Source organism: Ambystoma mexicanum, chromosome 1q, assembly GCF_040938575.1.
Source record: "Ambystoma mexicanum isolate Mex_15411 chromosome 1q, UKY_AmexF1_1, whole genome shotgun sequence".
In the NCBI taxonomy this organism is placed as follows: Eukaryota; Metazoa; Chordata; class Amphibia; order Caudata; family Ambystomatidae; genus Ambystoma; species Ambystoma mexicanum.
Window position 1 is genome coordinate 1,393,314,634 of NC_090922.1, and position 17,613 is coordinate 1,393,332,246.

Genomic DNA, 17,613 nt, shown 5'->3' on the forward strand with positions numbered 1-17,613 from the left:
CCTAGACCACGTGTGCGGAAAAAAAAACCTGCACTACGCTGTGGCACCCAGTAACACAAGAATGAAGGTATGTGTGTCACACGCAGCCTAGAATGACCTCTGAAGGGGTAGGCTACACACGGGGCAAGCACAGATGTTAGATACGTGCGTGACTCACCGTCTGCCAGGAAAAAGAGCGTGAAAAAGAAGCGCGTGTGCGCGTTGGCAACACCCCCGCCAAAAGAAGAATTGTACGCTGTCTGAGGAGACAGGACAACAGTAGAAGGGAACGCTGTTTGAGGGAACAGGCCCAGGAAAACCAGAAAAAGAGAAAAAAGAGAAAAAGCTGTCAGAGGTAACAGGGAGTACGAACTTGAAACGCTCTGAAGTAAATCGCGTGTGAAACGACAAGAAGTACATATTTCACCCACTCGCTCTCCACGAAAAGCACGTAGAAGGAAATGGTGTTCTACACGTACCTTTTATGCAGGCCCACACGTCCAGCGTCACTTCCGCGTGTACGCGCTAGGGCCATTTCCACCAATTACACGCTTTGTCACTTCCGCGTATACGTGCTAAGGCCATTTCCACCAATTACACGCTTTGACACTAGGACGTGTCTTTCATTTTTTTAACACGCAACATTTCAAACGTGTGCCATATTCAACGTGCACGTGACTTCATAGACGCGCATACGCTGGTGGCCTTTGGGCCAATGAATGTACAGACGTGTGCTGACGCGCTTACGCGCTAAGGGCCTTTCCTCGAATTACACGCAGACGTGCTGGATTTTCACATGCAAAATCACTCCGTATCAAGCTGGCCACGCGTTCACACACGGAAGACCACGCTCCTGCCCAGAAGGCCGAATTACTGCCCCCCAGAGCCCTGAGCACGCTCCCACCTGCCATCTGCTGCTGCCTGACTGCCTGCTGCCCACGTGCCCTGACATTTGCTGCCTGCACATCAGCCAGGGGTGCTGTTGCTGTGACCACCCCTGCTGGAACCGAAGACTCCCGACTGCTTTTCCATCGCCCCACAGCCCAGCCCCAGGACCCAGTTGCCCACCCACTCCTGCCTCTGGGGTTGCCATGTCGGGCACTGCAACATCTGGCACCAGTGGTAACCCCCGGCCAAGGAGGCAGAGGGGCACCAGCTTCACTGCCACCGAAGTTGGTGTCCTGGTGGAGCATGTCCTGGGGCAGTATGATGCCCTCTTTGGAAGGTTGCGCGCCGACAAGGAAGCACAGACTCGGATCTGGATGGACATCGTGACTGCCATCAACGCGGAGGAGGTGGCAGTCCGCGACTACGAACGTGTCAGGAAGCGCTGGGAGGACTTCAGGTCCAGGACCCTCAACAAGGCCCGGCGCCTCCTGAAGGCAGCGGATGCTAATGGGCGCCAGGGCCACTTGTCGGAAGATCAGATGAGCGTCCTGGAACGCATATCCCCAGTGCTCCACGTCCAGGTCCTTGAGAGGCAGACCCGTCTGGAGTCGAGCGGTAAGTGTACATGCATACTGATTGTAAGCTGTGCGTGTGGTGTGCCAGGAGTGTGCAGGCTGAACATGTATTTTTATGTGGGCAAGTAGGGGGGGGCGTACAGGGCCGTGAGGGTGACACATGCGAGGGGTCTCATGTGTGACACATGGATGGTGCTTGTGTGTTTGGGCTTGCATGGCACAGGATGTGGAGGAATGATTGTCAGGTGTGACATGGATGTCGATCGGAACACTGCGACAGTTGGCGGAGGTGTACACATGCATGCAAGTTTGGTGGTGTGTGTGCATGTGTAGTGTACTCCCTATGTTGCATGTGATGTGTGGATGACCTTTGGCTGCTCATGCTGTTGTATGTGAATGGATGGTGCTGGCTGTTGCAATATGGCTGTGGTATGGCTCATGTGTGCAAGTTGAAATGACATGTGTGTTGGGGATTGTGATGCCATGTCTGAGGTTTACCAATGCCACTCATGTATGACTGTCATGTGTGTATGAGTCCATTGTACAGTGCCCTGATGTCTGTGTTTTCTTTCTCCCTGTCTGCAGCGTCAACTGATGAAGAGGGCGGGGAAGGAGCTGTGGAGCACAGCGGCAGGGGTCGCACCACCAGCCGGAGACGCAAGGCCCGGATCCCCTCCCAGGTTCTGATCTCGTCGGGGAGTGAGGAGTCCGGTGCCGTGTCCCAGGCCGCAGCTGCCGAGGGGAGGTCCAAGAGGCGGAGGTTGGAGTTGGACTCAGCAGAAGGGGCAGCTGGGACCCCACAGGGCCCAACGGAGGAAGATGGCACGGAGTCATCCAGGTTGGTGGGGAGTTTGGAGGAGGAGGAGGCCGTGCAAGCGACAGAGGCGGGGTCTGGAGGTGGGGATTCCACTGGTGCTAGTGGTGCAGTGCAGGATCAGGGACAGGAGGCAGCACAGGCCGCCGCGGAGGTGCCTGTGTGCAATCCTGTCCCTGCTCCTGTCACTGCATCATCTTGCACCAGCGGGGATGCCTACCTCCAGACCCGTTCTCAGGGAGGGGATTGGCTTACAACACCTGGCCTTCCTCTCCCTGCGGATGTGGCTATCCTGCACCAGGTTGAGCCTGTCCAGGGTGGGGTGGCGTTGCGTCAACGGGCCATGCGAGCTGACCTGCAGTCTTTTCATGATGAGTCTGCACGTCTTCTCGCATGGCTCGTTGACCGCGTTGACCCACTGGGACAGCTCAGCAGGGCTGGATTCCTCTGTTTCCTGGACCTTGTTCCGACCACCTCCTCCACGGAACCCCCTATGCCCCAGTCGTCCTCCATGCCATCTTCCCACCCATGTGTCACCTGGGTGCCCTGTGGAGCTGCCTCCGACCGTGCGGCAAGGCTGGTGGACAACAGATCCCTGCCACAGTCGGGAGTCGGACGTCCAGCAGGGGTGGCCACATCAACGACTGCACCCCAGCTGGAGGAGGATGTGCAGGCACCATCGGACAGGGCACATGGACAGCAGCAGCTGCAGCAGCAGGAGGCTGTAGGTGGGAGCCACGATAGCTCGGAGCCTTCAACATCGGAGGGGCAGGCATCAGCCGGAGGGCAGGGGGACCCTGGACGGGAAGTGTCTTCCGTGTGGCAGCGGTTGGGCCACGCCATAGATGCGGAGCGGCGGCGGGCGGAAGATGCGCGGCTCACGATGGTCAGGGCAGAGAACTCCATGCGGAGGGCCCTGAGGCGGGCCGAGTGCCTCGAGGCAATCCGCAGGGAGTTGGAGGTGAATATGTCGGCGTCCCTGCGGACCCTCGGGGCCATGGAACAGGACCGCCTCCGGGACATAGACGAGGAGTTCGATGATGCCCTGGCCCGGAACACCACTAAGTGAGCCGCTGCACTGGCCCGCCGCCATTATATATAGTTATTTAGTGATAGGTTTCCTTTATAGTTTATTTTTATTTGGAGTCGACGGACACTGCTCCACCTTTTGTATAAAGTTCCATTTTAGATAGGTTTTTTGGTAGGTTTCATTTCTTCTGTTGGGATGATGGACCCTGAATACTTTGTACATAGTTGGACTTTGGATTTGGATATTTTCTTTACTATGAATATTTTTTTCCATGGAGCTATGGTTTTCTATTTCTTTTTTCCCTTCATTTCCTTTTTATGGACTTGAACTTTGGAAGAAATTTTTTTGGATTATCATTTATTGATTTTAATTTGAAAAGGGACAGCCAGCTTAATTTTGTTATTTTTTTACTTGTGTATTTTGTTTAATTTTGATTGCCATTACTGTTGTTTTTAATACATTATTTTGATTTTTTCATTCTTCAATGTGTGGTTTCATCTCATTGTTTTCATGCATGTCATGATATGGGTTTTCAGGTTCACTTGCAACCATTGTGTGTGTGTGAGGCACATGTGTTGATTTACATTGCTTCCATTGGAGTAGTATCATGGGCGCATGTAATACTTGGTTGTGTCTTTGGGCTGTGGTGGCTGGCCATGAGGCCCATGCTTGAGGATTGTCAGGGCCTGTGGGCAGGGGGACATGAGTGGGGGCCTGGTGGAGGCTGCCCATGGTGGCTGGGGGGTGGGGGTGGTGGTAGACATGGGTGGGAGCCTGGTGGAGGGTGCCCCACAGTGCTGGGGGGTGGGGGTGGTGGTAGACATGGGTGGGAGTATGGTGGAGGCTGCCCATGGTGGCTGGGGGTGGGGTGGTGGGAGACATGAGTGGGGGCCTGGTGGAGGCTGCCCCACAGTGCTGGGGGGTGGGGGTGATAGGGGACATGAGTGGGGGCCTGGTGGGGGCTGCCCATGGTGGCTGGGGGGTGGGGGTGGTGGTAGACATGGGTGGGAGCCTGGTGGGGGCTGCCCATGGTGGCTGGGGGGTGGGGGTGGTGGGAGACATGAGTGGGGGCCTGGTGGAGGCTGCCCCACAGTGCTGGGGGGTGGGGGTGGTGGTAGACATGGGTGGGAGCCTGGTGGGGGCTGCCCATGGTGGCTGGGGGGTGGGAGACATGAGTGGGGGCCTGGTGGGGGCTGCCCATGGTGGCTGGGGGGTGGGGGTGGTGGTAGACATGGGTGGGAGCCTGGTGGGGGCTGCCCATGGTGGCTGGGGAGTGGGGGTGGGTGGGAGACATGAGTGGGGGCCTGGTGGAGGCTGCCCCTGCACTGCTGGGGGGTGGGGGTGGGTGGGAGACATGAGTGGGGGCCTGGTGGGGGCCGCCCATGGTGGCTGGGGGGTGGGGGTGGTGGTAGACATGGGTGGGAGCCTGGTGGAGGGTGCCCCACAGTGCTGGGGGGTGGGGTGGGTGGGAGACATGAGTGGGGGCCTGGCGGAAGCTGCCCATGGTGGCTGGGGGGTGGGGGTGGTGGGAGACATGAGTGGGGGCCTGGCGGAAGCTGCCCATGGTGGCTGGGGGGTGGGGGTGGTGGTAGACATGGGTGGGAGCCTGGTGGAGGGTGCCCCACAGTGCTGGGGGGTGGGGGTGGGTGGGAGACATGAGTGGGGGACTGGTGGGGGCTGCCCATGGTGGCTGGGGGGTGGGGGTGGTGGTAGACATGGGTGGGAGCCTGGTGGGGGCTGCACATGGTGGCTGGGGGGTGGGGGTGATGGTAGACATGGGTGGGAGCCTGGCGGGGGCTGCCCATGGTGGCTGGGGGGTGGGGGTGGTGGGAGACATGAGTGGGGGCCTGGTGGAGGCTGCCCATGGTGGCTGGGGGGTGGGGGTGATAGGGGACATGAGTGGGGGCCTGGTGGAGGCTGCCCCTGCACTGCTGGGGGGTGGGGGTGATAGTGGACATGAGTGGGGGCCTGGTGGAGGCTGCCCCTGCACTGCTGGGGGGTGGGGGTGGTGGGAGACATGAGTGGGGGGCCTGGTGGGGGCTGCCCATGGTGGCTGGGGGGTGGGGGTGGTGGGACACATGAGTGGGGGCCTGGTGGAGGGTGCCCCACAGTGCTGGGGGGTGGGGGTGATAGGGGACATGAGTGGGGGCCTGGTGGAGGCTGCCCCTGCACTGCTGGGGGGTGGGGGTGGTGGTAGACATGGGTGGGAGCCTGGTGGGGGCTGCCCATGGTGGCTGGGGGGTGGGGGTGGGTGGGAGACATGTGTGTGGGCCTGGTGGAGGCTGCCCCTGCACTTCTGGGGAGTGGGGGTGGGTGGGAGACATGAGTGGGGGCCTGGTGGGGGCTGCCCATGGTGGCTGGGGGGTGGGGGTGGTGGGAGACATGAGTGGGGGCCTGGTGGAGGGTGCCCCACAGTGCTGGGGGGTGGGGGTGATAGGGGACATGAGTGGGGGCCTGGTGGAGGCTGCCCCTGCACTGCTGGGGGGTGGGGGTGGTGGTAGACATGGGGGGGAGCCTGGTGGGGGCTGCCCATGCTGGCTGGGGGGTGGGGGTGGGTGGGAGACATGAGTGGGGGCCTGGTGGAGGGTGCCCCACAGTGCTGGGGGGTGGGGTGGGTGGGAGACATGAGTGGGGGCCTGGTGGAGGCTGCCCATGGTGGCTGGGGGGTGGGGGTGGTGGTAGACATGGGTGGGACCCAGGTGGAGGGTGCCCCACAGTGCTGGGGGTTGGGGTGGGTGGGAGACATGTGTGGGGGCCTGGTGGAGGCTGCCCATGGTGGCTGGGGGGTGCGGGTGGTGGGAGACATGGGTGGGGGCCTGGTGGAGGGTGCCCCACACTGCTGGGGGGGGTGGGAGACATGAGTGGGGGGCTGGTGGAGGCTGCCCCTGCACTGCTGGGGGGTGGGGGTGGTGGTAGACATGGGTGGGAGACATGAGTGGGGGCCTGGTGGAGGGTGCCCCACAGTGCTGGGGGGTGGGGGTGATAGGGGACATGAGTGGGGGCCTGGTGGAGGCTGCCCCTGCACTGCTGGGGGGTGGGGGTGGTGGTAGACATGGGGGGGAGCCTGGTGGGGGCTGCCCATGCTGGCTGGGGGGTGGGGGTGGGTGGGAGACATGAGTGGGGGCCTGGTGGAGGGTGCCCCACAGTGCTGGGGGGTGGGGTGGGTGGGAGACATGAGTGGGGGCCTGGTGGAGGCTGCCCATGGTGGCTGGGGGGTGGGGGTGGTGGTAGACATGGGTGGGAGCCTGGTGGAGGGTGCCCCACAGTGCTGGGGGGTGGGGTGGGTGGGAGACATGAGTGGGGGCCTGGTGGAGGCTGCCCATGGTGGCTGGGGGGTGCGGGTGGTGGGAGACATGGGTGGGGGCCTGGTGGAGGGTGCCCCACACTGCTGGGGGGGGGTGGGAGACATGAGTGGGGGGCTGGTGGAGGCTGCCCCTGCACTGCTGGGGGGTGGGGGTGGTGGTAGACATGGGTGGGAGCCTGGTGGGGGCTGCCCATGGTGGCTGGGGGGTGGGGGTGGTGGGAGACATGAGTGGGGGCCTGGTGGAGGCTGCCCCACAGTGCTGGGGGGTGGGGTTGGTGGTAGACATTGGTGGGAGCCTGGTGGGGGCTGCCCATGGTGGCTGGGGGGTGGGGGTGGTGGGAGACATGAGTGGGGGCCTGGTGGAGGCTGCCCCACAGTGCTGGGGGGTGGGGGTGGTGGTAGACATGGGTGGGAGCCTGGCGGGGGCTGCCCATGGTGGCTGGGGGGCGGGGGTGGGTGGGAGACATGAGTGGGGGCCTGGTGGGGGCTGCCCATGGTGGCTGGGGGGTGGGGGTGGTGGTAGACATGGGTGGGAGCCTGGTGGGGGCTGCCCATGGTGCCTGGGGGGTTGGGGTGGGTGGGAGACATGAGTGGGGGCCTGGTGGAGGCTGCCCCTGCACTGCTGGGGGGTGGGGGTGGGTGGGAGACATGAGTGGGGGCCTGGTGGGGGCTGCCCATGGTGGCTGGGGGGTGGGGGTGGTGGTAGACATGGGTGTGAGCCTGGTGGAGGGTGCCCCACAGTGCTGGGGGGTGGGGTGGGTGGGAGACATGAGTGGGGGCCTTGTGGAGGCTGCCCCACAGTGCTGGGGAGTGGGGGTGGTGGTAGACATGGGTGGGAGCCTGGTGGGGGCTGCCCATGGTGGCTGGGGGGTGGGGGTGATAGGGGTCATGAGTGGGGGCCTGGTGGAGGGTGCCCCACACTGCTGGGGGGGGGGGGTGGGAGACATGAGCAGGTGTGCAGGGTAGTCCCCTGTTTTGGGGGCTGCCTGCAGGGGCCGTGGAGGGTGTACAGGGAACACCTGTGAGGACCCACCCAGCCTAATCGCGTGTGTAACTTTCCGCGCACCCCTGTAATACACGTACCCAGCCAAATCGCGTGTGATTATTCCCGCGCACCCCTCTAATACACGTACCCAGCCAAATCGCGTGTGATTATTCCCCCGCACCCATGTAATACACGTACCCAGCCAAATCGCGTGTGATAATTCCCGCGTACCCCTGTAATACACGTACCCTGGCTAATCGCGTGTAAAACGTCACGCGTACCCCTGTCATACACGTACCCAGCCAAATCGCATGTGATAATTCCCGCGTACCCCTGTAATACACGTACCCTGGCTAATCGCATGTAAAACTTCACCCGTACCCCTGCAATACACTTACCCTGGCTAATCGCATGTAAAACTTCCCGCGTACCCCTGATATGAACGTTACCCGCTTTGCGTTCCTTGTTTGGCAGCCCTGTAAACTGGTCAAGGGTTAGCGCAGCCCTTTGCGATGATTTAGCGATTTTGATGGCTTTTCCTTGCGTGAGGGCGTTCTTGGGGGCGTTACTGGCGCTGCTGCAGGGTCGCTGCGATACTCTGCGCCACGGCTGGTTTGGGAGCCTAAAATCCATGAATACGCTGTGCGCGGAAATCGGTTTTGGCGCACGCGCCTGGCGCAGACAATCGCACGCGGACACTCTGCGCCAGCCGCTTGCGACACTTTTCTGCGAAATTCTATGAATTACCCTGATAGTGTGTGGACATTCCTTTGTGGGTGCTTGGGTACTACAGTGTACTTAGGCTCCAGCCTGCATCACCTCCTGAGACGCTAGGCCTTGGATGCTAGACTAGGCGTGCGGCATAACTTGAAACTGAGTTAATCAGTTCTATATGGTCATGCCCCTGTATTTGTCCCTCTGACCTCAACTGCGCTTTTTGCTGTGTTTCACCAAGAAACAGATACTACAATTATTTGGAGGTCACGGCACATCTCAGTCCCACTTGGTGCCCACAGAACCTATGAAAAGCCACCATCTGCAAACTAGCAGCCACCTCATGCTGTATACCTCTCAGAGTCATCTTAAATTCATCTCTACAGAGAGGGATGTTATAGAGCCATCATGAAGCATGCCATGCCTGCTCCCGGCTCATAGGGCAAAACACAGGCCTATTTCCAATCTGTCATAATCAGTTAAAGCCTTCGGGAAGGTTATGAACACCCACCTTTGAGCACATGCCAAAATCCAGTGACATTTCACTGCCTGACAATCAGATTTCCCCAACAGCTACTGCAAGATAGATTTAATTGAAGTCCAGCGCTAGTGGATAAAGGCGAACAAGCTATGAAAGTCTGGCCGCTTCCGTTCGCTGGTTGCTATGGTGGAGACTATCAAGTGCCCATGAAAGGCTAGAGAAGTGATTTCCTGTGCCTGATCGAGCATTCAGGCAGTGCCACTTCTTGCTGAACAGGCGAAGCACATAACCAGCCAGAAAAACTATCATTCCCGCCTTCTCCCCCTGGTGCTGCATGGCTGTTTTACCCTGGCTCTCTGCCAATCTGTGGGTCCTCAAAAGACTTCAGACTCTCCCTTAAACCATAGATAATACCCCTGGTAAAAAAAAAAAAACATGTTCTTTTCTCACACACCTTCAGTAATTTGAAACTCTTCTTCAGTAATGTGCATAGAGGTTCCTTTGTTCAAGTCATGGTGTTCTCATTAGGCGATGACTGCGGAGAGCTGTACAATCGGCTTTCTCGGATATCAGATTGCCAACAACACGGTGTCATTGAAACTTGATCTGAAATTCTTGCAGCATATCTCACCCACCCTGTAAAAGGCCCAAAGGCCTTGGTGCAATGTGCACCGGATGAGAATAGCAGATGCCTGCCCAATGGGGTGCTCCTTAGTCAGGGCCCATGAGATTGACAGACATCTATCTAACAATCAAACGGAAGAGTTAACTATATGGCAAAATCTGGATTGGTCACTGTAACTATTTTGTAAATCTTGTGCTTGGGTCAGTTTTAACTTAGCATAATATATAAAGACAAGCCATGTATATTGGTGCCCTAAGGCTGAACACTATAATAGTCCCATTTGGTGGTATGGTAAAAAGTGGCAAAAATTCTGTTACAGCTACTTTTTTGGGAAGTGATGGAATTACTGACAGATTTACTGCACCACCAAAATGTTGAGGTTGGCATTGAGGAGCAGCCATACAATAAATCTGCCGAATCCAGTGTGGGGTCCTAAGGGCACCGCCATGCCACCTGTCGTAATCCACAGGTTTTTCTGCTGGAGCGAGTAGCAGTAATGCATGGTGTCAGGGGGAAAGATCATGGATTGTAAATCTCATTGTTATGCTCAATCATTACATAGTGGGTTGCTGAAACGAGACGCTAAACAATGATGGAATTAGGGACATCCTCATTCTAAACAAGACAGCAAGAAAGGGATCTAGAATGGGTATTTAGAAGTGCCTGGAAACACTTGTCTATAGGCACGTTACAAATGCCATATCATATCATATCATACCTCCATTATAGAAAAATTGACAGCCGTTGCTGCTAGACCTGTGTGCATAGTATTGGAAACAAGGGTTGTTTTTTCGTGGAGAAATACACTTTGTCTACTGTTGCATAAGCTAAACGTATGGCTTCATGAGCCAGAGTAAACTGACCTTCTGGATATGTCCGTCCATCGAAGAACGTGATTGGTTTGCTAAGCTGTCGAGCGATCATAGGCACCGGTGGATAGAGACGGAGGCTCTCCTTAATGCACGTAGTGGTGTAGGTCATCTTACTTAAATCATCCCTGCAAAGAGTTTATGGTTTAAAAAGCATTGGAGCAAGCAACATACTCTTGCAAAAGTCAGTCATAATATCCTGCAGAAGTCTTCTAGGCTGCCTACAAATTCACCAAATATGTCTGCATCTCTGAATATCATCTGCTAAAGGCCTTTTCTCAGTACAAATACATTGAGTGCCACAAGTCATCAACTAACAACTTACTGCGTACCCAACAACATTTATAATACCCATAAAACGCTGTCATATCCCATAACAAATAAAGATCCTGTAACAAGCAAATAGATCAAGCAATCAGTGCAAATCCAAAATCCTCAACAATTGATGTTAAAGTCATACATGAATAAACATGAGCCTGCGTAGGTTAGCAGGCTACCATGATCCACCAGATGGGGCCAGAGGCTACATTCAGTAAACCTCACAGTCCTCTGATGAGGAATGCCCTCCCCACATGCAGTATTCTTCTATGACCCCAACTCTCCAGCTAAATTGGATATGCTAAACATTATTCCTGGGTCTGTTGTATATTTTTCTCAGGTGGGAGCTTCTTGTGTATTTTTTAGCAATGGTTTACACACTCGAGAAACAAGTCATCATGTTCAGCAACATGTAAATGGCTCTGATTTGTGCCATGAATCTGTTGCAGTCTTTGCAACGGGAATACCCAAGCTGAATTTGCAGTTCCTTACAGTTCAATATTTCCAGGCATCCACCCTAGGCTTCCTCTTGCTGTGTCAGAATTCTATTTGTTGAGACAGGGCAGTCTGCATTATTTTTGTAGGTAGGTTTCTAAAATGGAGGTCTGCTAATCAGATCCCTCTTTCATAATGCTCCATGCCAAAATCATAGTGCATTTGCGTCCCTCTGCTGTGACCGTCTCCAGCAACTGCCCTGCAGGAGAAGCAGGGAAGTTCAAAGGTAATGTGTGCCTTCCAGACAGCTGCTTGCTGGAACAAAAAGCTAAAACAGGCCAAGGTGGCTTTTTAATCATCTGCACCTTGATTCAAATATAATGATAGTGCATCTTAGTCAGCCTACTGACATGTAAAACTGTAAATGTTGATGATGGCTTGGTGGCTCCTGGGGTCACATAATTATATAGCTGCAGAATTTGGAGGTCTTATTAGTGTCAGCTTTGTTAGCAGTGCTCTAGTCATGATGGTGTTGTATATTTTCCTTCTGGCCTGGTTGACATCACAACCTCCATCTGTGACCCAGAAAGATGCTCTTTTGTATGCCCTCCGGAAAGTGACACCTTTCTTAAGGGCACAGCAACTCTTGCCAGGAGGTCCACTGGGAAAGAGTGATTTAAAGATAGTCCCAACATAACACTCTCACAACAGGATTCAGATCACTATAATCCTTTTGAAGTAGGTAGAGCTATAGTAGGCACTTCCTACCTCCCTCCATTTCTTGCAGACAAAGGACTCGGTATGACATTAGATAGCAAAGGACACTTGTTATAGTAGCCTGGATCTGACACCTGGCAAGAGGCTTATTCAGACCAAGCCGCCATAACAATTCGTCTTCATAATGAGAAGGAAATCCTACCCTTAGTTGATTCATCTCTTGACACTCAGGAGGATTCACTGGAGCTCTGTTGGGTATACAGTCCATTACAAAGCCCTCCAAAATAGAAGTGAAGACAGACATCTCTAAGACAGAGGCAAGCACTGCTCCCAACGCATCCCAGGGGAAGCTCTGGGGTGACCAGCTGGTTGTACCAGGCCTACTGCAACTAGAACATGGGTATCCAGAACCGTGCTCCCTGGAGGTGGCAGAATGCAGCAAGTATGCCCTGCCACCCTCCTGACTTGGAGGTGCAGAAAGAAAGTACTCACCTGCACCGCAGGGATCCTGGATTTGGTCACTCCAGAACCAGAATGTCAAGGGACAGCTCAAGGTGTGATTTCCTTTTTTAAATGTGTTTTCGATCCACTTCAAGACACCTTTCGAGCTGCTGAAAGCAATAGTATCTGCTGTTGACACTCACTGTTTCTGTACTGCTGTTGAGCTGCTGACTCACCCATCCTCTTCCTGTGCCACAGCACCTCCGAGCCAATTGCTGAAGAAGCACCACAGCTTGCCGTTCAACCTCCTTGATCTGACTTGACTGATTCAAGATGAAGATTCGGCCCATTGCTTGCCTGCTTCACCCAATCAAGCAGTTTATTACTACAGAGCCTGAACCGCACCTGTGGACCGCTTCAAAACGTTTTGACATGTGGCGATGTGCCTAGTCGACTGGCAACCACTGATTTGAAATGCTTTAACACCAACTCAACCCAGTAAAACCACCAAGAAGCTTGGATCAACAATGGTGAGACCTAAAAATAAGAGAAAAAGGTATTTGCAAAGGGCATGCCAAGAGTGGCAATGGAAGTATACTTATCGGGCTCTGCCGGTTTCACTTTATGATTGGAATCACTGCTGGATTAGTAGTAGTGTGGGACTGAGTAGACAATTTAGCCGCTACTCATCCCTGTACGTCTACAGAGCAGATACCAATTTGTCTCACTTGAAACATAAATCCAGTTCCATCCTATGGTTCTTGCTAATTGCGACCATCACTTCTGTTTCCTTTGTGCCCAAAGACATGACCTTCCTTCTCTATATCACTACTAAAGGAGAGCTATGAGTACTCCCATAACATTGCCCGGCTCAATGTCTCCAGCAATAGTTAAATATGACTAAGATTGGGCAGCCTAGTGGCTCCATCCAGGGCCTTTGGCTCCTGAATATTGCTGATTTAAAAGGGGGGTGGCTTGAAGTGACCCAAATATGGAGCTATAATAACATTGTTTTTAACTCTGCCTGTCCTATTATGCTTTTATCCTACATTCTTACTAGACTGGGATTCCATGGCATAAGGTCAGGATTGATTTCAATGTCTTCTTCTGGCAATCATCAGTGGTCTTCAATTCCATACAATTTGCTCCTCTATGGGGCACCGGCCAATGATTTGCCCTGCTATGCCCTGAATAGAGTGACGTGTGCATCAATCTGTCAATATTCGCCTGACCCTGCAGTTGACACTCAATGCCACAAGTTCAGGAGTGATTCCAATTTCCTACTTCTGGCAATCATCACTGGTCTTCCCTTCCACACAATTGTCTCCCATATTGGGCACCGCCAACGCTTTGCCCTGTTATGCTATGAATAGAGTGACGTGTGCATCTATCTGTCCATTTTCTGCTGACCCTGCAGATGACACTCAATGTCGTAAGTTCAGGAGTGATTTAAATGCCCTACTTCTTGCAGTCATCGGTGGTCTTCCCACCCATTCAATGTGCTCCTCTATGGGGCACCAGTCAATGCTTTGGCCTGTTATGTCCTGAACAGAGTGACGTGTGCATCAATCTGTCAATATTGGGCTGCCCCTGCATATGACACTCAATGCCGTAAGTTCAGGAGTGATTTAAATGCCCTACTTCTGGCAATCATCAGTGGTCTTCCCTTCCACACAATTTGCTCCAGCAACGCTTTTCCCTGTTATGCCCTGAAAAGAGTGACTTGTGCATCAATCTATCAATTTTCTGCTGACCATGCGGATGTCACTGTAAATGTCTTCAATATGTTAGAACTTAAAGCTTCCTGCTCTGTCTGATGATCCTATAATCGTATCAGGAAACTAGCGGTAAAGGCTCCCCTAAAAGCACTTTTGTCTTGGTAGAGGTGATCCTAAACTTTTCATAGTGATAGTATGCCTCAAAAACCCAGAAGGGTCTGATTAGGTCATCCTTTATCCTTCTCAAGATCAGTGCATTACTGGTCAGAAGGGAAAGAGGAACATCAACTCTTCCAATTTGGCGAACATCTATTCCAACCCTCATCAGATAAACACATGCATCGTTAGAAAAAGGCTGAAGAGTGTTGGCTCTAGTGAACAGTGGTGTCTGCAATCTCCCGGAATCTCAAAATCTCCATTAGCTTTGCCACTACCGACCCCAAACCAGAACAGCCAAATCGGGGGCGAAGCTTGCATCAGGTCTCCCACCCAGGGCTCAATCGTGATAAACCTCTTATTGAGCAAGCTGCATAGGTTCAGGCATTGGTACATTCAACCGCACCAACAAATGTAGATGATAGTGAATGAGTTCTTTACTGACAGAAACAAATGACCATACGTACAAATTGGTCGCACGTTCCGTTTTCGAATGTGGAAAAGGACCATGGGCCTCATTACGACCCAGGCGTTAACCATGGCGCTGTTAGCGCCATGGTTGATGCCGGATTCCGCCATGATGAATGGCGGAATTACCGCCCCATTCCAAGGTTGGCGGGGCGGTAATTCCCCATTCACCATAGGCCCTTCCCCATTCCTATTCTTGCCCCCATAGGGTTCAATGGGAATGAGGAAGGCGGTAATTACGGCACTGCAAATTGCGGCACCGTAATTACCTCCAAGGTCCCTTTGTGGGTTCCTTCCTTAACGGCTGGTAAAACCAGCTGTTATGGTAGGGACCCGCAAAGGGACCTCGTAATTGGCCGGTAAGGGATTACCGGCACCAGTGCCCTTACCGGTACCGGTAATCCCTTACCGCTCGGGTCGTAATGAGGCCCCATATGTACAACATGCACCAATTGCGAATTCCCACACAGGTCTAATGGTGTGTTCCCTAAGTTGAGTTTAGTGACAGCAACTGGACATGTCACAGACCTCAGGTCAGTCAGTCTGGTGTGACTGAAATAAGGTAATATGCTATTTTTAATCTCAGTGTTTGCAGTTAAAAATCCATTGAGCATGACCTGGTGTTAATATGAAACACTATTCATAAAAGAACCTTAAGCCAACAGCTGTTGCCATTATATTGGGCTGGTGTGAGATTTCGAGGTATCATGAGTTGTAGTCTCAAACCTGTGAGTGACAGAGGCCCTATACAACGCGCAGGATATCACGTTACACCTTAGATTCCCACTTAGGAGCTAGAAAAGGTCGATCCACGACTAAAGGTCACATGTGGTGGCTATGTCAAAGGGCTGCAAGTTACGAACAGCCTTGTGTTTACCCTGCACAAAAGACAAACTGCTCAGAGCATATCGAAAAGACAATTCCCACCGCTCACTCTCACCAATTCTGTAATTCCATTTCATTTTATTTAATGGGCCGGTGCCCCTTTAATTCCTCCCACCTCTCCACCTCTTTGTTGCCACTCTTCCCATATTTGCGCCCTTAGCCTTGCCTATCATGAGCAGTTGGTAAGATCATTTTTGATATTGATATTGAGCATTTGTACCCCAAGGAGTGCACCTCACCTTTTATTACAGGGTGCAGAAAACCAGAGGGAATTATTAAAGCCAACTAGGCTTTTGGCAGCGTTTACTTAGTTATAAATATAGGTCTTCAACAGATGTGAGTTTGGATTGGTTCCCCTATTTTGTATGTTGGGCTTTCTAAGGTGTTTGTGCCTGTAAGGTTCTGTTTGGGAAAAGCTCTCTGGCCGTGTTAACAAGGCCCCGTTTCCCATTTCCTCTGTGCAAGGGAAGAATACCTGGGTCCTCTTCACAGACACCTTGGACCAGTGCAAGTGTTATATACGAGGGCAACAATTACCATAGCGCAAAACATGTTCTTCCAATGCATGCTTGAACCAGGGAAATGTCTGCCGTTGTATTGATGCAGAATTGCATTATTAGTAGGTTGAAACCTACAAATAAATTAGATTTATCCATCGACATATCTGTGGCTGAATACATGGGTGATATAAGAGACACTTTATCCACCCCTTGCCACCTAGATATTGATACCTCTACCTTCTTTGATCAACAGATTGACAAAACACAAGGATAAGTGGATTGTCTTGTTGGTGATATGGTAGAATGTGAGCGCTAGAAAATGCATTTGGATGATAGTGCTGGTATAATCGAAGGTCCTGCCGGTACATTTGACATTCCCAATAAAAGTGTAAACAGCTCGGTTAGTATGACGTCAAATGATATGTTTTGGGCACTTGACAATGTGTAGTCACCTTTAGTCGCTAAATGCGAGCGACTTGAAAACAAATTGGATGTGCAATCTGTGCTCCTCCACAAGAGCTTTAATCGGAATCGTAAAACGATTAAAGATCAAAGCACAAATACGGCCCCGTTAGAAACTAGGGTCGACAAATTTGATGAACAGAAGACATCTTGTAACCTACATATCTCAGCGGATATGAGGATGAATATGGCAAATATTGGAAAGTAAATAAAGGCCATTTTGGAAAGTATGAAATAAAGCTACTTCCCAAGCATTTATGTATACACAACGCCTAAGATCACGTAAGAACGTAGGTGCGGTGGTTAATAAATCTCGCATGCGTAATGAGATTGTGCATGAACCTTTGAGTACTGAACAGGCCCCTCTGATCTCGGCTAGTCTGGTCAGTGATTTGCCTAAAAAGCTTGATACCCCTATCCCTTAGAGCGGCATACGGCATACGCACAACAGTGAATGCTATTTCTAATACTACGTCAGTAGCGGCATACGGCATACGCACAACAGCGAATGCTATTTCTAATACTACGTCAGTAGCGGCATACGGCATACGCACAACAGCGAATGCTATTTCTAATAATAGGTCAGTTAATGTGGAGCTGGTGGAATCTCACGCAATGTAACTGTAAATGTACAGTCAATACACGCCCGCAGATACAAGCTAAGTTATCAGATATGTGGGCAGCTAATATAGTGAACCCTATCATACCTATCCCCATACTAGCTGATACTGTAAATACTGGTTTATTTAAGGCATCGCAACTCAAACCGATGTCCCGCATTGATACTCTTCCGCCACACAAAAGGGCAGCAGTGCTGTCCATTTATCAGACAGTGCCTTCGAGGGGGATATCCTCTGAAGATATCAAGATTGTCGAACAGGCTGAACACACTCAAGAATATATCACTAATGTGTGGTTCAACCTTGAGGCCACTTTGGACTATGTACTTAGATATGAGGACGAACTTTATAGGCTGGGCTATACCTGCAAAATAGTGATGATTCCCCAAGTTAAGCCTAGGCATATCACTGCTGTTGCGCAGAATAGTATAAATCTCTCACTACGACTGCCACTGTAACTGGCCTTGGGGGAGTCCAGCGGAGTGGCAGTATAGTACTAAGTCAAGATGGCAATTTTATAGCTGAGGGCGAGTCTGGACGAAGTCCAAGCAAACCAACAGGCCTGACGAGGGGTGGTGTTGTGGATAACACAGGCACCGGCTTTTGGCAATGGTTGCCATTTGCGTTTA

At 52.7% G+C, this 17,613-nt stretch overlaps 1 protein-coding gene across 2 annotated transcripts in view; it reads right to left on the reverse strand.

Annotated features, from left to right (window-relative positions):
* The window catches only part of LOC138548087 (cytochrome P450 4B1-like), an 880,410-nt gene that overhangs the window by 209,440 nt on the left and 653,357 nt on the right, over positions 1 to 17,613 (reverse strand). For both annotated transcript variants that reach the window (XM_069642254.1, XM_069642255.1), the window contains exon 9: positions 10,259 to 10,392. In XM_069642254.1, the coding sequence (XP_069498355.1) occupies positions 10,259 to 10,392 (134 nt within the window). The remainder of the gene's footprint in view (positions 1 to 10,258; positions 10,393 to 17,613) is intronic.